The sequence below is a fragment of the Typha angustifolia genome, chromosome 7 (assembly GCF_048772165.1).
Source record: "Typha angustifolia cultivar Huaian chromosome 7, ASM4877216v1, whole genome shotgun sequence".
Classification (NCBI taxonomy): domain Eukaryota; kingdom Viridiplantae; phylum Streptophyta; class Magnoliopsida; order Poales; family Typhaceae; genus Typha; species Typha angustifolia.
In genome coordinates this window covers 8928321-8949427 of record NC_133245.1, presented here as the reverse complement: position 1 = coordinate 8949427, position 21107 = coordinate 8928321, and the positions used below count along the sequence as shown (strand labels likewise).

Sequence of the window (21107 nt, the reverse complement as noted above, 5' to 3'; positions counted from 1 at the left end):
TAAACCTACGTACCTTCTCTAACATATATGTTGGGGGGTTTTGATTATTTTCTTGCTATTCATTTAAGTTTAAGAAAAAAATTAACGGTCTCACTTTAATCATAAGTATAAGAACTGATTTGAGACTTTTTCAAATACACAAATTTAAAGTGATTTTTGGACATAAATATATAGTGATAAAATGTTGGTAATTTCATGAATTTGAGCTAAGATTTAAGTGGGGCCCACATATTATTAATAATGATTTAATGGTGGAATTAATTTAGCTCAAAGTGTACTTTATTGTCATATATTCACTTAGTCAAATCCATGAAGAGAAGTGAATGAAAATTGGCTCTAAAGTGGGTATCACGGCAATGGAAAATAAAGAAAAGTAAGTTTAGTACCATATTGGATATTTGAGAAATGTTAGTATGGTATATAAGTAACAAACTTCTTATGGGCTTTGGGCCCCAAAAGGGGTACCTATTTTGTGGGTAAATGTTACTATACAATTTAACTCACACACATGCGCGCCGCCCGGCTCGGTTCGATTCGCACGCACGGGTCAATTCGGGATCGAAGTGGTGTGTCCCTTCGATAAACAGTTAATCAGTCAGTTAGTTGGTTGAACCCAACCTGAAATGATGCATCCCTTCACAATGTAACTATTAATTAGTTTTAGACCCGAAATGGTGCATCCATTCGGTGACATTTTGCATCTTTTCGTCAAGCCTGTTTACTTCTATTAATAGGCTGTTAGTCTGCATAATTAGACATAATATCAGAGAGGGAAACTTGGTTCATTCCTTCTAGAGTCGAGTCTTTAAATTTGAGTCTGCATTTGAGAGAGAGTACAGCACTATTCAGATTTAATCAAGGCATTATAAAGCTGCTTCCTTTCCAGTGCAAGACAGTCGTTGTATCCTGAGAGACCGACGTCCACTGTTTTAGAAGCAATCGATGGAGGGCGAATTGGTCTTAAGAAGATAGTGTCCAATACTAGACTCGAATATTCAGAATTTTATTTTGTAATATGTAAGTTCATTTAATTTAATTTGAACGAATTTTTTTTATGACTTTTTGGAATCAGATTGTTATCGCCAACATAAAATGTATCTAACAGTTTTCTTATCATTTAAGACTTCAAAAGTTAGATATGGATTAGACAAAGAACTAACCTTGATATAAATAAACTTAGGTCTTACTAAGTTTTTACCTCAAAAATACAACTATCCAATTTAAGCTCTAAATTAACGGAATCAGAGGTTCTTTCTGCGCTGCCACCGAGCTATTTCTCCGCGCCTTTATACTACATAACTGAGTAGAGTCGAGGTGCCGAGCTAAGTTATAAGCTACTAACAGTTAAATAATTTGTTTACAATAACTTTGCTTGGAGATTGATCTAAACTTGGCACGAGTGGGTGGTCTTATTCCTTATTATATCGTACCGCAACAGGCGGTGGAAAGCTAGTCGCTCTTGTTCGCGCCCATGGATCTCCTCTTCGGTGCATACGGAGCTAACTCCGACGATGACGACGACGGCCGCGAGAGGGAACCCAAACAGCTAACCCTTGAACCACCCCTTAAAAGATTCCGATCGGAATACGCTCCTCAGAATCGTAAGCCCTCCCCGCCAGTGGCAGCCGAATCGCCCCTTCTTCCTGGGAGATACGTATCGAAAAGAGAGAGGGCGATGCTTGCCGCGTGTTCTAAGGCTTCGGATTTGTCTCCTTCTCCTATTCCTGCCTCCGTCGTCACTTCTCCTGGTGCTTTGCTTTACCCTGCGTTTCTAGTAAAAATTTAGCAGCTGTGCTCTCGTCGGCTCGATTGAACTTTTCTATCGATTAGGTGTGATATTAAAATGTATTTGATGATTAAGTGAGGATTAGTTATTAATTGTTGGTAGCTTGTAGAATCTATGGGTGAATCACTTTTTACTTTGGGAAAAGTAATTTCCCCTCAATTTTTTTTCACTTTGTCTGGCTCTTGAATCTTTGGTGTCTTCTTGTTTGCTGATGCATTACTAACTATGGCTACACGAAACGATTAATTAAATTGATAGCGTCCTAGATGCTTGCTGTAATTATATGCTTGTATTCTGCTTAAATTTATACAAATAAAGTTCTGTTGTACATGATTTGTTATCCTCTGTTGACTTCTTAGTTTCCAAATTTTATAGATCTTATGTCCGCAAGCTGGTGTAGTGCATGATTAGTTTAAGTTCCAGCATCAAGTTAACTATCTTAACAGATATAATTTCTATAAAGCTACTTTGGTATAGGTGTTTAACTTTGGGTTTGGCTCAGCCAGAACTTGACCAGCCTAATCCTCACTTAGGGTTCGGTAGCTTATTCATTCTTGAGATTAGGATAAAATAGATTTCGGATCTGTTGATCAAGATCTCATGTTGGAGAGGTCTGTAGCTTAAGCTTAATCCTACCATTACTCAAGTGTAATGTATAGATATTTTTAGCTATAATGAAGTTCTGCTGGAGAAGTATTACTTTAAGGGTTATGCTGCAAGAAAATATCCTGTGTTACTGCAAGTACTATAGACAATTGTTAGAAGTTTTGATTTTGACTGCCAGAGAAAAACAAAAAATTTGGGAAAAACAGATTGATTTTAGTCAATAGTGGTCTGAAACAATGTCAAAATCAACAATCTTGCAAATTTCCTGCTTGATCAATGAGTTTTGAGCTTACTTTTTAACAAATTTCGGTCTTAATTTGCCATAAATTTCAGCCTTCACGTTTTCATCTCAGACAAAACTTCAAACTAGTGATGCAACTATTGCTCCTGTAATAGTCTTCTTCTAGATAATGTTACTAATCATTGTGGTTTACTGTTATTCTAATTCTTTTCCTTTTTTGTAATATTTACTCCTTTTCTTATTTATGATGATAAGATATGTCATTTGATACTAAAGCATATCATGGAAGCTTCATTGTTAGGAGACCTTTTTTTTTTCTTCAATTATTACAATCTGACTAGTTCTACCAATGTTGTTTCCTCTTTGTTTCAGTTGTTGGAACTCTTTCTGATTCAGTTCTACCATTTGATGTTCTGGCATCTTTACGTTATCAATCAATGATGGGATCGAGCAAAAGAGCACCGACAAAGCTCTCTGCTTCCTTAAAAGGCCACACTAAAGCTGTCAATTCTATTCAGTGGTCACAGAGTCATGGTTAGTTATTCTCACGTGGTATTATGCCTTCACAACTTTTTATATCTCCCTTTGGTCTCTGTTATTTTACAAACATGGTAAATATTTTCCTATTAAGATGGTCGAATTCAAATTTCTCTTTATCATTGGTGATTGCCATGAAATATGGAATAATCTGATTTAACTGTGCAATAAGTTTTTGAATTATAGAAGTATGATTTACTTACTTTGCAAGTAAGTTCTTAAATAAATCTATTGGCATCATGAAGGTTTTACAGATAAAGTGTGATTCCATTTCTTCTGCTAGTGAGCTATTATATTTTCTGGTTCTTTATGTATGTTCATACAAATAATGTCTTTGATGTTCTTTTTTGGTTTTTGCTTAATTGTTTTCATTGACTTTTTAGATTCTCCACCTTCTCGTTCAACATTCATGTTAGGATGTTAATTCTGTTGTTAGATAAAGCCCATACTTTTATAAATTTATCTTGTTGAATGAGCATGAGTTACCTTTAGTTGTTACTACAATAATGGCTGTTATGTAAAGTTTGTAGCTGAAATACTCCTGAATCTTGAGTTAGGTAAACTTTGATTCTTTGGACATGAAACTTCCAGAGTAACCGGTAACATCTGTTGTTGAATATTTTCTCCTGTTGATGCATGCAATTTTTTGGTGTCATTGAGTCTAGTGGTCATTCTTGATGATACTCATAATAGCAATTGCATTTTGTTCTTTATTGGTTATCCAACCATGTTTAAGCATTTATGCTTCATCTTAATCATTTCATTAGTTCAATAATTTAATGTGTTTATTTTAGGATGACGATGGTTCAAACTTCTAATTATATAATTGCATTTACTTATTGTTGGTCATGATGTAGAATGATGATATTAGAAGAACCAAGGTCTAGATAAAACATTTATAACTCTTAAGTAAGAGCAATTTCTTAACTCATTTAATGTCTATTCCATTTTCAAAACAAACCTTTTCAAAAACCAAATAGATTACATTTTTTAAAAGCTAATAAGTGGCCACTAAATAATATTAAGACAAAAGAAATAAAATAAAGACAAAGAAAATTGTGCTGGAAGTAAATAGCTACTAAACTTCATTAAATGGATAGCACACTTACTAAGTCAAAGCAAAGATAGTCATTGTCACGACCCGAAATTAGAATTATGACCGGCCATGCACCTCAATACGCTTGAGATACATGAAGCCTTACTAATACTTCCTAAGTGTATAATGGCAAAGATAAATAAACGAAGAAGATCTGTTTTATTAAATTAAAACAATTGCAATGAACATAAAAGAATGTCATTGTTTGTGTCTCTGAAAGAAATAAAATTAACAATTAATTTAAAACATAAATCCAAAAGAGCGGAAAGGTAAATGGGTAGGTCATAAGTGGAGGCAAGGTCTCGGTGCATCTCATTCAGTTGCCACGCTAGCTATTATCTAAGATAGATAAAAAAAATAAAAAAAAAGAAATCTATGAGCCAACAACTATAGCTCAGTGAGTGAAATTCACTTAAATATCAAATAAATTCTAAACATTTATAGTATTGATAAATCCCAAGCTCAACAATATAAATAATAAATTCCAATAGGCATGCTCGTAAATAATGACAATGGTAACAACAGAGAGTCATAACTTGTAGCGTTGCTTAGTTTCAACATATTAATATCTTTTCAATGTTTATAATGTCATTTGTCTCAATAGGTCTATACTCTGTGGATCCATATTAACTAAAGGTTACCTCGAGATGACACTCGGGACTTTTCCTCATAGTTGAGCCGGTTAGGGTCATCAGATGGTATCACTATGTGATCAACACAGTCTGTTTTTTTCACTAACTATTGAAAGAAGTTAGAGTCACCTAGAAAATTTTTCATTTATCGTAGAACTATTCCCTAATCTCATCAGAGTCACCGAAGAAAGTCACCGCAGTGATCTGATATATGACTTTTCCTTAGGCTTCTAAATAGACTTGAGTCATCACGGAAAACCGCAAATGATCTATACCGGGACTATTTTCTAAGTCGTATCAATACTAGTTTCATTTTTTTTTCACTAAAATTTAATATTTGCACAAGGTATCACGATGCACTGAGTGTAATGATTAAATGCACACAGAAAATGTAACAATTAAATTTGCACGTAAGAATGAAATAAATAAATTTGCACACAGTAAATTACATGGACTGACAAAGGTATGAAGTATAATAAAAATAAATATGTGAGTGAACCCACTTATCTGAGTCTAGGTAAGACAACTGAATCTTAAAATCTCTAACTCAAATACTAAAAATAACCACTTTTAATAATAAATAATAATAAAATATTTAAGTTAAATAATATTAAATTTTTTCTACAATATAACTCAAAAATTAATAATTTTGGGCCAAAACAAGTCCAATTGGTTGGGTTGGGCTGTAGTTGGCCCGCAACCTGATACGATTCGGACTTCACCGATGTCGTCTTGAGCTTGGATTTACTTTAGTAGTGTTTTTGTTTTATGTTTTAGTGTTTAATTTCCATTAAAATAAGTTTTCTGTAAGTCGCGTTCGAACGCAGGTGGAGTGAGTTCGAACGCGTTTGTGAACGGGGTTGTGAACGTGGGTGAAGAGAGTGCACTGTACGTTCAAACTTTCCGTTCGAACGCACTGTGAACGTCCACATCGTGTTCGCAAATCCAGAGAAGTGAGAAACAGGTGCGTTCGATCGCGTGTTTGAACGCCTGCATCGCGTTCGCAAATCCAGAGGAGCGAACTTGGTGCGTTCGAACGCGGTCGGGCGCGTTCGAACGCGGTCAGCGAAAATTGTATTGTTAAGGTTAATTTTGAGTTGTTGGTTAGCCTCTAAAAAGATGTGGATGGCAACCAGATTGATTATTGATTATTGGGAATTGAGTTTTGCCTTGCCTCCTTCATCTTCTTCGCTCTCGTTCTCTCAATCCCCGGCGACGCCGCTTCTAACCTCTCTCGGCCGACCAATCACCCTAGACCCTTAGGGGTGACCCTCTCCTCCCCCTTCTTCCAATCTATCCGACACTTGCCCTAACCCTTCCATCGACCATAACCCTTCCACCACCACTTTTCACCGGTGCCACCCCATTAACGCCGGTCCTCCTCCAACCACCATTACCTAGGATCTCGTGCCTCCATCCACGGATCCAAAACAGACCACCTTGACCATCGTCCACTAATTGGACGATATCTCGAGATCCCCACATCTGATTCGCTTGAAACTAGATTCGTTGGAAAGCTATTTTATGGGGCTACAACATATCAAAATTTCACGTTGATTCGACGGCGGCATATTTTGGGATCTTATTTCAAAGTTTCGTGCTAAATCTAGTCCAGATCAGGAAATTGGAAGAGATCGAACTTTAGCCTAAAGGGGAGATCGTATCAAGCTTGGTATCAGAGCCACTGTTCCTCGGACAAGCGCTTCTTATGATGACCACCAGAGCCATGGCTGCACGGCGAGATAATGAAGAAGAGATTCTTCTAATAGAGGAGGGAGAAACGGTTGCGGAGACTTCCACCCGTGGAACCGCCCGATCTAATCGGAATATGGAAGAACCTAGTGTTCAAGCCATGTTGGGGTCTCTTTCAGAGCAAATGGCCATCAACAATCAGATGATGATGGAGATGATGCGGGAACTACGGGCGACAAGGGAAGCAATGGCGAACGGGAACGCACCATCGACCCCACGACGCGAGTCCACCCCCTTGAACCCACCGCCACCGGTTCAGCCTTTGCAACCACAAGAGCCGCTGCTATCACCACCCTATGGGCAGAGGCAAGCAAGGATGGTTACACCAGGTCCAGTTGCAGGTGAACCCATTCGACGAGCGAACCACTATGGAGACCACCTTGGAGGCCAAGATCCGTGGGCGGGTCAATACGATCCGGAACCACGGCGAGTTAATCAAAACCAAAGGAGGGATCATCAACCCTTCATGGTGCATCTTCCCCCGGTTAGACAAGGACTTGGACGTGATCCGGAACGAGACAACGGCATCCGTGGACAAGTCGTGCGTCTCGAATTCCCTAATTTCAAAGGTGGCGATCCGATCGATTAGTTGTATAGGGTGGAGCAATTCTTTGCATACCAAGGTATGACAGAAGAATACAAGGTGACGCTTGCGAGCTTCCACCTTGAGGATGCGGCGCTTCATTGGTTTCGAGCAGCCAATGCCATTGAGGCTATCGAAATTTGGGCTGAATTTTGTGCTGATATCACACAGCGATTTGGAGCGTCGGGGTATGAAGATTTTGATGCTCTCCTCTCAAAGACAGTGCAAAAGACTACGGTTGGGGCATACCAAGAAGAATTTGAGAGGATTAGTAGCCGATGTCATCCACCATGGACATATCAACAACTTCGCAGCACCTTTATCTCCGGGCTGCGGGGTGACATATAAACAAATGTGAGGGCTTTAAGGCCTAGAACCTTAAAGGAGGCCTTCGAAGATGCGGTGCTTATGGAAGATAAACATAGGGCCATAAAGATACACCTGAAACAGAGTTGGACGAGCCAAGGAAGCCACAATCAATTTCAACCAACCATAGCGGTAGGAAACATCACCGGAGTACCAAGAGTTGCTGTTGCAGTGGTACCTCCTCGAGCACCCTTGAAGCCATCCCAAGATGTGAAGTACGCACCTAGAGGTTCGGGACGAGCACTCACACCTGCCCAAGTGGAGGAACGAAGGGCCAAGGGTCTATGCTTCCGTTGTGATGAGAAGTTTGTACCCGGGCATCGCTGCGCTAAACCGATGGGATCGGTTATGCTAATCGATGGATTAGAGGAGGCTGAGGATGAGTTTGTAGCTGAAAATGAAGATGTGGCTGGACATCAAGGAGAAGAAGCTGAAGAGCAACCCGTGGAGGATATGATAGCCGAAATCTCCCTCCACGCCTACTCGGGAACAGCTGCGCCTAAGACCTTGCGGGTGAACGGTGTAGTCAAGAAAACCACCGTGAGAAACTTGATTGACACCGGGTCCACCCACAACTTCATTGACAAGAGACTCTTTAGGAAGATTGGGCTCGAGTCGGAACCCACGGAAGGGTTCGATATGACGCTTAGAGATGGCACCACATTGTGAGCGGATTTTATTTGTGGAGGTGTGGAATTGAAGGTGCAAGGCCAAACTTTCACAATGGACCTTTATCCGTTGGCCTTACGAGGTGCCGACATTGTTTTGGGGACTCAATGACTTCAAAGCTTAGGGCCCGTAACATTTGATTTTACAAGCTTCACATTGACATTTTGGAGGAATAACCAGAGTGCTGCTGGATGGAAGTAAACCGCTGCTTGGACTTCCAAATGAAAGGGACGCAAGGGAGCTCACTTCTTTCTTGGCACTCACCTTACCTTTCTTCTCAGATCTGCGAAGAGCCAGTGCAGAGGATAGTGATCTGGTCCGACTCATGGAGGAGTTGTGAGAGAACCCCTCAAGCCACCCCGAGCACGAGGAGCGCGATGGGTTAGTAATAGAGCGCGGGCGAATCAAGGTAATCCGGAACGAAGAGCTACGGAGACTATTGATAGCACACTTCCATGATCCTCCTATAGCAGGTCATGAAAGGGTATTACGTACCTACAAGCAGCTGGCCCAAAACTGTACATGGACAGTGATGAAGATGGACGTGAAGAAGTATGTGTGTGAATGTCAAATCTGCCAACGAGTCAAATCCGAGGCACTCAAGCCCAGTGGGCTGCTGCAACCACTATCTATATTTGGGAGGATATCTCCATGGATTTCATCGAGGGGCTGCCGAAGGTTCGAGGACAATCGGTGGTGTTTGTTGTGGTGGATAGACTGAGCAAATATGCTCATTTCATAGCATTGTCTCACCCGTTTTCAGCGAAAAGGGTTGCTGAAATTTTTGTTCGGGAAGTGGCACGTTTGCATGGGATGCCTAGGACGATCGTGTTAGACTGGGATCGCATCTTCATCAGCGAGTTTTGGTCTGAGTTCTTCAGATTACAAGGGACTCAATCAACCTTAGTTCAGCTTATCACCGCAGACTAGAGCAATACTTGCGATGCTTTGTGGCGGACCGACCAAAGGATTGGGTCAAATTTCTTCCATGGGCTGAGTGGTCATACAATACCGCTCATTACTCTAGCATCGGCATGACCCCCTTTGAGGCAGTTTATGGGCGTACTCCCCTTGTCTTACGTGCCTACGATAGACTCGCAGCGGCGGATAGGATCAAGCTTGACTTAGAGCTTGCTGATAGAGATGAAACATTGAGACGGCTCAAGACTCACTTAGTCACAGCCCAAAACGGCATGAAACAAACTCATGACAAAGGCCGATGTGAGCGAGAATTTGAGGTGGATCAATTAGTTTTCGTTCGAGCGTAACCGTATCAGCAATCCACATTGAGGCCAATTTTGAACCAAAAGTTGGGTTACAAGTACTATGGTCCGTACCGAGTGCTACAACGAATCGATCCAGTAGCTTATCGGTTGGACCTACCTGAATGAATCAGGATACATCCGGTCTTCCATGTATCGGCATTGAAGGCCCAAATCGGGTCTAACCATATGGTGGGTTCGGCCTTACCCGAACCAATGAAAGAAGATGGCTCCACTGAACCGGTCCGAGTCTTAGGCCGTAGGAGAAGACGCCATGAGTCCAGATTATAGACTGAAGTGCTGATTGAGTGGCTGGGCAAACCTACTGACGAGTCTACATGGGAGCCAGAGTCAGATATCATGGATCGCTTCCCAAATTTCAAAACTTGAGGACAAGGTTGCAGAAGCGTGGTGGATTGATACGATTCGGACTTCACCGATGTCGCCTTGAGCTTGGATTCACTTTAGGAGTGTTTTTTATTCATGTTTTAGTGTTTAATTTTCATTAAAATAAGTTTTCTGTAAGTCGCGTTCGAATATGGGTGGAGTGAGTTCGAATGCGTTTGTGAACGGGGTTGTGAACATGGGTGAAGAGAGTGCACTGTGCGTTCGAACGCACTGTGAACGCCTGCATCGCGTTCGCAAATCCAGAGGAGCGAACTCGGTGCGTTCGAACGCGGTCGGTGAAAATTGTATTGTTAGGGTTAATTTTGAATTGTTGGTTAGCCTCTAAAAAGATGTGGATGACAACCAGATTGATTATTGATTATTGGGAATTGAGTTTTGCCTTGCCTTCTTCGTCTTCTTCGCTCTCGTTCTCTCAATCCTCGGCGACGCCGCTTCTAACCTCCCTCAATCGGCCAATCACCCTAGACCCTTAGGGGTGGCCCTCTCCTCCCCTTTCTTCCAATCTATTCGATACTTGCCCTAACCCTTCCATCGACCATATCCCTTCCACCACTACTTTTCACCGGTGCCACCCCATTAACGTTGGTCCTCCTCCAACCACCATTACCTAGGATCTCGTGCCTCCATCCACGGATCCAAAACAGACCACCCTGACTATCGTCCACTAATCGGACGATATCTCGAGATCCCCACATCCGATTCGCTTGAAACTAGATTCGTTGAAAAGCTATTTTCTGGAGCTACAACATATCAAAATTTCACGTTAATCCGACGGCGGCATATTTTGAGATCTTATTTCAAAGTTCCGTGCCAGATCTAGTCCAGATCAGGAAATTGGAAGAGATCGAACCTTAGCCTAAAGGGGAGATCGTATCACAACCCACCCAACCAAATACTTAAATGGATTAGGCCAAACTAATACTATTAAGTTAATGGAACCGAGTCAGGTCCCTTGGATTCAGATCCATCCCGATCTAAATCCAAAACTTAAAGGGAGAAGGCTAGACTCGGGTTGCCCGAGTCTGTGTTTTCCAATTTGGAGGGAATCCGAAGGGCAAGAGAGAGAGAGAGAGACGTCGACGGTCACCACCGGCGACGGTTCAGTGGCCACCTCAAGCTTGCCGACGTTCTCATGACACCGCCGTCCTCATGAGGTAGAGGAGAAGCTGCATACGATAATCAACTCCATAGCCGACGGTGACCGGAGCCATGAGGGCTCCAAAGGTGAACGCCCACCGCGCGAGGCCAATGGCAAGAGGGTTCCAGTGATGGAGTGGTAGCGACCCGAAGTTGCCGATCGGCGTAACTCGTCAACGAAACCGATCATGAATTAGGTATTTCTATTTTAACCTATTAAATTGAAATTAAAATTGAGGGGTGGGAGAGGGTTTACCAAGGAGTCACGTAGTGTTCTTCGATGGCTCCAGCGGCACTCCAGCAGGCTGATTCCACGGCGTGACTTGGACGGTAAGAAAGAAGAAAATGAAGGAGGAGAAGAAGAAAAGAGAAAAGGAGGTTGGGGAGGGGGTTTAAGGCACATGCACGAGAGAGAACTAGGGTTTAATTTATAGATTAAGAATCCAAATGTAATTTGATTTGAATTCAGCGAGATTTCTGTTGCGCCTCGTCGCATGTCGGAGAGGGAAAGAGGAGGGGGTTGCACGTGCACCCTCTTCTCTCAATTTTTTTTTTGTTTTGGTTCTCACAGTCATGTCGACTGGCATGGGGCCTATCGGTGGCGTACTAGTATGTGGCTCGAGGGGTGCCGCACGGCACCCATCCTAGTAGTGCTTCACTCTTTGTCATCGCTCGTCGCGAGCCAGCCCAAGGTTGCCAACGTCGCGGATGCCCTAGCCCTTGCTAGCTCGAGGAGGAAGATGACTCGAGTGGAGCGGGTTGGGTCGATTTCGAAAAAAAACTTAAATTGCGGATCAAGAAGTTGAGAGTGAAATCCTGCTAAAAGAAGTAATGTTTGTGAGTGAAGATTTTGACTATGTGGAGTAGTGAGTTGAGGATATGGTATGGTATGGCCGATGAGTGTTTGGTCTCATTCGATAAAAAGTCCATTTTTCATTCAGTCATCTCGGGTGAATCGTCAAAGTCAAGTATGTCATCTCTGAGTCCTATTTCCATTGATCATCTCGGTCTCTCATCTCGACTTCTTGATCCACAACTTAAGTTTTTATTCAAAATCAACCCGACTCGCTCACTCGATGGAAGAACTGAAGATCATGGCCTGCTGAATTTCGCTTTGTGGTTCGGTGGTGATGATGAGGTTTTCTTGTTGTTCAACGACGAGCGGCTCACTGATTGCAATGATAAAAAGAGAGTAATAGGATATTTGGTTTTGATACCAAAATTGATATAGAATGATAATATAAGAAGAACAAAGTAGCAAACCAACAAAATCCACCTATGGTGTGTTTGAATCTATCAACAAGAAACTAATCCATGGAATTTACTAACGAGGTATTGGAATCCACCATTTCAAATCTCATGACATTCATTCACCTCAAATAACAAGATAACAAGCTTTTATATAGACAAACCCTAAAAAGACAAATAAAACTCTCCAACATAGAAAGATTAAACTGTCCTCAACATCAAGTCTGTCTCTCTCTCACATGAAGTCTGATCATTGATCTTGGTCTAATGTCTGTACCAGGTCATTTGGCAACAACTATGTGGCTTTCATTATGTGGCTTGAAATTAATTATGTGGCTTTCACTATCTAGCTTGAAGTTCTTTATAGTTCTCCAGTGGAGCTTTATATCCCCTGACTAATCTTTTTGTGTATGCTGTACAGGCCATCTTCTTGCTTCTGCTGGAATGGATCAGATAGTCCATGTATGGAATGTATGGAGCAGAGAACAGCCACAAGCACGTGTTTTCAATTATCACAAAGCAGCAGTGAAAGATGTCAGGTGGTCTCCACGCGGGTTTTCATTGCTTTCTTGTGGATTTGACGGTTCATCCCGGTTAGTTGATGTTGAGATGGGGAAAGAAACAGCAACATTTAAGGAAGATCAAATTGTGGAGGTGATTAGATTTCATCCTAGTGACTCAGACCTCTTCTTATCTGGTGGATCAAAAGGTTTTCTTAGACTCTGGGATATAAGAATTGGCACGGTCGTCAAAGAATATCTCAAAGGCCTTGGGCCCATCCTTGATATTGAATTTAGAGCTGATGGAAAGCATTTCATTTCTTCAAGCGACACCACCAGAAGCAACATTAGTGAAAATTCTATCATTATTTGGGATGTATCGCGACAAATTCCTTTGTCTAACCAGGTAATTCTCTTCCCTTTGGTTCTCTTATAGTCAGAGGTTGACTGCCTTAGCTTATCTATCTTTATAAAGAGTGGGAGACAATTGGCCAGAAATATTCAAATTATAGGTGTATATCATATGGTGTCCAAGCATATATCACATTATCACTACATACCTCACACTGGTAGTAGAAATGAAACACCCACCTCCAAAAATCATGTCTTCTTTACGTGGCAAAAATCATGTTTTCTTCACGTGGAAAAAATCCATGTAACTTTCACATGACTATCAGTGTAATAATCTCACAAATTATTTAAGATAGGTGATGCAGGACAACGTCTTGATTGCAGAGTTAAGAAGTAGGGAAAAATAATCAAACTCGTGGAATCCACCAATCAGAGTGTCAGAATCTATCGACGTCGGAATTCACCAACAAACACTCAATATACAAAAGCTTTCAAAATATTCATTAACCTATAAAAGATAATTACAAGCCTCTATATAGACAAAATAAAGTAAAAGATAAAAGATAAAAATAGCCCTAGAAGGTGGCTAGTCACAACCCTCGTTAAGCCAAATGGCCACGGGTGCAGTCTTTTTGTGCCTATGAGAATAAACATGACGAAAAGTGGTGTTCCCACCAACTCTCCCGAGGTGGAAGAAATTTGACTCAATCGAGTGGCTCTGATAGTACTTCAAAATGTAATAACCCAGAATTTTAAAACATAAATAAATAAAATAAATTGGAATATACAGTTTAGATAATAAGGAATTTTACTTTATCTTTTATATTTTAGGATTTTTATTAAATTAAATTAAATTTTTAGATATATCTTTAAGATATAAGAATCCTTATTCTAATAGGACTCTTATCAATTATAATATGGGGGTCCTAGAAGAAAACCCTAAAGTTATTTTTTTTTTAGGAGAGAAATTATTATTCTTGAGAGAGATTAGAGAAAAAAAAAAGAATAGAAAATAGAGAATCATATCCAAAAGAAGAAAAGAAAAGAGAAGGCAATCTTGAAGCGCTTTAGAATTCGTGCAAGATTACGATTAGGATGCGAAAATCAAATTATTTTGGATTGAGCAATCAAGGCAAGTTCCCACTCATATTTTCTTAAAATTTTATTATATAAAAATAGAATTGATAATTTATAAATATCTTTATGTTTATTCTTATCTTATTTAATTTTATAAAAACTTTATAATATGACGATATCAATTATACAGGAAGTTAAGAAATTCGTTGTTTTAAGAATTTTCAATAAGGAATTAGAAATATTACAATTTTTTATTTTATAGAAAATTTTCATATTTATCGTTCTTGAAAAAAAGAAGAGATTTTGTTGTTTATTATTTTTCAAATTTCAAAGTATTTATTTTTATTGCAGAAAATAAGAAATAAATTAGTAATATTTATATTTAAATGAATTTGTAGATTTCTGAAAATAATTAATATCTATTTCTATTCTAGAAAATAAGATATAAATTAGAATTACTTCAATTTAAAGGAATTTCGGATTTGTAAAAAAAATATTTATTATTATATTTTATTTTCAGAAAATAATAGAGGAGATCTTTATGCTAATATATTGAAAATTCTAATATTATTTAAAAATGCAAAAAAAATCCAAAAATTTAGAAAAAATGACAAAACCAAGGTCCCGAAAATAATAATTATTCATATGAATTCTAAACACCAAGGTTCGGAAAATCGGTATCGAAATCAAGATTGGTCGTCCGAAAAAACGATACGTATCGGCTGTATCGGCCGTTTGTATTGAATCGGACTATTTTGATTAAATAAAATTCTAAATATTATTTAAAATTATTGAGAAATTTCTAAAATTTTTTAAAAAATTATAGGAAAATAAGAGAATAATAATTACTTATATATAAAGCCTAAAAATCTCTTTTCCTCCCTATCATCTTTCTCTCTTTCTCTACAGCAAGCTTGCTATAGTGCTGATACCAGTTAGATTGGCCGAAATTGGAATCTATGCTAAAAACTAAAAAAAATATTAATTTACTTAAAACTTTGATAAATGCTAAGTTGGATTTCATAAATTTCAGCCGTCATCATCATGATAATCGTTATAAATTTGTAAATAATAATGTCTAGGGTTTGCTGTTCTAAAGAGTAATTGAATTGTATTAGACATTTCAAATGGATTATTGTTTTGAGGAGGATAATAATTAGTATATGGATCTTATGTCTCAATACAAAATAATAACCAACACTTATGATGACTCCAAACAATGAATAATTGATGAACCATATTCATAGGAAGCAATATCATCATAACGATATCGCTAATATGTATATACATTCTTAGTTTTTCTGTTTTTAAATTCCTATGCATTCTTGATTTTTCTCAACAAATGTACAAGAGACGATTTCACCACCAGATATGTTAACAAGGATTTAGGATCATTAGGGTTATCCTTGGTATTGGTAGCTATACTATCTCTCGTTGCCAAATAATTCATACTAATCTTTACCCTCACTATGGTCTCCCCCCAATGTGTTATCTTACCATCGGTTATCTCAATTATCTATTTCTCTAATCCATAGAGCCAAAAAGATCTTCATTGTCAATTAAGTATGATTTTGATGTGGATTACGGAGAAGGTAGACAAATTTAGTTCATACTACGACGAAGATACAATTTGACTTAAGATTTTTATTATTGGTGTTAAATTTATTGCCTCTTATCCATAAATGGATCGCCATTCGGTTAGACTGTTATGAGATTTAGCTGAACTAACTTTATTGGTATTGAATTACCTAATTCTCAATCTACACCTCTTCATCTAAAACATATTTAGTGCATACATTTTATGAAAAACTAATTATGTTGAAAACTTGAAACAAATAATAGTAAAATTATTTGATTAAATCATAACTCACTTTTTTATTACAAAAGATTTGTTTATAATATTATGCTATGGTCTACTGATTAGTTTCCTAACTCCTGTCAAGACATAAATATTATTAGTGACATTTGCTTAAATTGAAATCTTGGATTGGATTTAGAAAATATTATGTAGAAATTTATAATTTGCAACTTGTAAGCACTCAAACTTCAAAATAAATAATAGTAAATTAGTAAATTAAAATCATACCTACCAACAGCATATATATTATTATTATGCAGTTGTTTGTTCTACTTGGAGTTAATCATCTTTCATCACTTTCTATAATTTTTTCCTATTTTTTTTATTGATTTTTTTATTATGTTTATAGTCTCATACAAGAAACCTATTTTAGACTTGTTGTTACAGTCTACAAGTCGTAATATCTTAACAAGATGCTCAAATACTATGTTGGCTATTGTAATACTATCTCAAAATAAATTTTTAATAGCAATATTTTTCAAAGTTTCACCTAAATATTGATTCTTAGGTTTTCATATTCTTAATTTTTATAGACTATTTTTCTGATGCGAATGTCCATAGGATTTCATCTTTATATTGCTTGATGCTCTCCAATATAAGAAATGATCGACAAATTTAGTGAGGTCGGGTCTGATGATCTCTTTATTGTCAATTATCTGCTTAAGTAAATTAAGAATATAAATATGGTTATACATAAAGTTTGTCGATCTCTGATTTTTATATATGACTATGTTAATTTTAAGAATTTTGATAATATCCTCCAACATGAGATCAATACAATGTGTTGCAGCGTTCAATAAATATTTTCTTCTATTATAAGTAATTGTCTAGCAGCTTTATAATTTAATTTATTATCAATTGAAAAATATAACTTGCACTTTTAAATGAGTGGTAACATCAATAAGTTTTCAAAATTTTATCCCCATTTTGAGTATACAAAAAAATTAATTATATTTCTCAAATTCTTTGTAGTCTACCTTCATACATTAGTATACAACCAAATTTGTTTAAATACTTTTTAAATATCTCCATATAAGTGAACCTCATTTACCTCTAACTCAACATATTTAGTAGCAATGTTTTTTGAATTAGGAGGCGAAACAACAAACACCACTGATTGTATAGCATCCATCATAGATATTATCGGCTACATTGAAAGAAATTTTCTGTAGGTCACGTTCGAATGCGGTTGAGGGCGCGTTTGAATGCCTTTGTGAACGCCTGAATTAGGTTCGCAAAAACAAAGAACGCGAAATGCACGTTTGAACGCCGTATTCGAATGTATGCATCAGGTTCGCAAAAACAAATAACGCCTTCTGTGCGTTCGAATGCAATTGGCGAGAGTCCACTAGAATTAGAGTTAAAAATTGTTATTTTTGGCTTGTTGGCTAGTCTCTGTAAAGGTATGGATGGCAACCAAAATCATTATATTATTGGAATATTAGTTTCTTGCCTCTCTATCTTCATTCTACCCTAATCTTCCTCCTTCCTCTTCACCAACCTACCACTTCTATCGTTGGCAAGGTCTTTCCTAACTTCTAATCTCCCTCGTCTATCGAGTCTTCCATCTTCTTTGGGATGTTGACCACTTCTTCCCCTTCATCTTTATCTCTTAAACAACATCAACCATCCACTCTCATCTCCATTATCATCCATAACCCTAACATCCACTTCACCCGTCACCACCACTATTATCCATACTAAATCGTAATTTCATCCTAGTTGCAGTTCGAATTTGCGAAGGGCATAAATACGAAAAACATAGATCAGGGAGTTACGGATCGATTCCACTTGGTTTCGTAATTTTCTGATTATAGGAGAATATTTGGTGAATATTTTTCTTCGGTTACATGGACTGTTTTCTGCAATAAATCCAGATTTTGAAAGAATCGTTCTGTAGTCTATCAATCCACTATTTCTAGAGTTAATAATTATCATTTTTGGCTTGTTTGGTTAGCCTTTTAAGATGTGAATGACAATAAAAAACATTATGATGAATGAATATTGATTTTTATCTCCTTTTTACCCTTATCTCCCTTCCTCTTCCTTAAAGCCCTAGCCGTGCACCATCTCGACTTTGGTGTTATTCTAACCTCTTGTCTGTCGAGTCCTCCTTCTTCCTTGGGATCTCGGCCACTTCTCCCCATTCATTCTTATCTCCTAAACTTCACAAACCAACCACCCTTATCTCCATTATTATCCCTAACTTTATCATCACCTCCACCCGTCACCATCACTATTACCTTTACTCTTGCATATTTTCATCTCAGTTGCAGTTCAAATTTGCAAATGGCGTAAATACCAAAAATGTAAATCAGAAAATTACGGATTGACCACCTTTGATTTCGTAATTTTCTGACTATGGGAGAATATCTGATGAAAATTTTTTCTCGGTTGCACGAGCTATTTTCTAGCAACCGATCCAGATCTTGAAGATGATGTTCTGTTCTTATTAGTGGTATCAAAACCCGGCGGACCTCGGTCCTCCATTAATGGTGGAGACAAGTCAGATGGCATCATCAAGGAGATCAATGGAAGGCACACCAACAATGGAAGACTTGACCCACGAAAATCCTAACCGAGAGGCCGATCCCCTTGGTGAGGTCACGGTAGGACCGAGTCAACCGATGCCCGTGGGTGTGAGCATGGGCTTGACGGATGAACTTAGCGGCATCTTTCCCATTCTAACTCAGAGATTAGGGACATTAACAATTTCATGGTAATTTGGTGTAGCACTGGGGGTAGGCGGTTCGATTGGCATCCCAGTGTAGATGCTGATCCGCCATGTGCATAGAGATGTCATTAATCAATGAGAATGTGCTGATTGAGGCATCTAGTGAAGCAGACGAGTTGATCGAATGTCTCACTCTCGAGATCACTCAGCATCAGCATCTCAAGTCAAACTCAGTAGGTTCTTCTATGAAAGTTCAAATAAGATTCCACTAGAAAATAGAAATGTGCTGATCTCTTTTTTATTTTGTGGGTAATGTTATGTCAGAATGATAGAATCAAGGGGTATTTGGATTTTATAGTAGTGCTCTTTTAATCTAGAATCAGTAAAGCAGAAGTTACAGAATAAAGTAAATGCTTTAGAAAGTGAAATGAATAGAACCGGATAGATAGAGATTTTAAAAACGTGAGAGTTGTATATTGAACTATGGAAATTGGAATTTAGCACAATTTTGATTCTATTACTTTGTGTCTTCACAGGTTTATGCAGAGGCATACACCTGCCCGTGTGTAAGGTATCACCCATCCGATGCTTCGTTTGTTGCACAGTCAAACGGTAATTACATTGCAATTTTCTCAGCGAGGTCACCTTTCAAGTTAGACAAGTACAAAAGATATGAAAAGCATGGAGTATGGGGCTTCCCCATAAAGTGTAATTTCAATTGGGATGGCACCGAACTAGCCTCTGGTTCCTCAGATGGTTGCTTATACTTTTATAACTACAGATCCTCTGAACTTTTGCGAAAAATAAAGGCTTTCGAAGAGGCATGCATTGATGTAACATACCACCCCATAAGACCCAATGTGATAGCTTCGTGCAGTTGGAATGGTGAGATATCTGTATTTGAATGAGATGTTTTCTTGCATCTTTCTTTTTGTACAGGTATTTCAAGCTGTCTGATGCAAGCTAGCTGAGCTAAGTTGTAGTTCTCTGAAGAAAAATGACTTGTAGGTTCGTTCACCTCTGCTATCTGCGATCTGGAGAAACATGTGAAAATTAAAATGAAAATGACAAACTCATCTCCTCGTGCTTCTGAAAAGTGCAACCCTGATTATTCCTTAGTAAGAATGGGTACTCGATGATGAGAAGACATGAAAATTTTCCAATATTGATGCTTGTTTTGCGAAGAAACGTACCTCCTCTGATTGATTTTAAGTTAATTCATCACTGTGATTCACTGATTGGGTTTTATTGGCTCATAACGAAAGTTATAGGTTTAATTCCCCGTGAAAGCAAGGTGGTTGTTATTTAGTGGATTTTTCACTTTAGCGTTTTTAGCTTTATATACATTTAGTTTAAATTCAGTGCGATATATTCATTGGGAGGATTGGCTCATATATCGAGGATTAATCTCCTTGTCTAACCTATAGCTCACATGCTCATAAGCAATCAGTTTGATTTTAAGTTTTGCAACTCTGTATTCAACCTCATTTTTCTAGACCAAGAAAATACCAACGATTTTTATGATATTATATTATGCTACCCAATTGTTCATTTATACTTTTGTGAAGGACTGTTTTTACTGTCTTAAGTTTATTCTATAATAAGCTCTTTTATTTTGGTGTAATAACTAAACATTTTTAACTTATTCTCGTATAGTAATTTATTATTTTTTCTCATTTTATTTTATATAATTTTTAAAAATAATTTAATAATAAATTATAATTAATGTATTATTATTAGATTAGATACCACTTAACTATACATAATCTTAGTTACAGCTTAGATTTATTCTCTCTCTCTCTCCTTTTTTAAAAATAGTCATGTTACATAAAATCTGTATTGCCATGCACTATAACGTATTGCCATATACTGTATTATTATATACTGTCGTGTATTGTCACGCACAGTATAACCACTTTAGTGCCATGCACTTTAGGGCATTGTCATTGTATAGTTGATGCATTGTCATGCACTGCTGTTAGGGGTGAAAACGGATCGGATACGGATCGGATAGTGCTCAACCTATATCCGGATCCGTATTTTTAGTTCGGATTCGGATACGGATATTGGACGGATAACAAAATTTAAAACCATATCCTAACTAAACGGATACGGATAATTTTCGGATAAAAGATCGGATCTTAAACGGATATTGATTAAATTTAAAATATTTATAATATTTTATTTAAATATAATTAACCCAAAATTATTAAGAGTTTTACAACAAATAATTTTTTTGTATGTCAAATATATAAAATTAGAGAAATTAATCTCTATAAATAATATATAATATATTATTAGTAATAATATTAATACTTACTATT

At 37.8% G+C, this 21107-nt stretch overlaps 1 protein-coding gene across 1 annotated transcript; it reads left to right on the top strand.

The window, feature by feature from the left end:
- Positions 1-1362: 1362 nt before the first annotated feature.
- On the top strand, positions 1363-20067 carry LOC140762963 (uncharacterized). The gene is made up of 4 exons (XM_073100959.1): positions 1363-1748; positions 3006-3167; positions 12745-13229; positions 19320-20067. The coding sequence occupies exons 1-4, from the start codon at positions 1472-1474 to the stop codon at positions 19689-19691; spliced, it is 1296 nt and encodes a 431-aa protein (XP_072957060.1). The 5' UTR covers positions 1363-1471; the 3' UTR covers positions 19692-20067.
- Positions 20068-21107: the final 1040 nt, after the last annotated feature.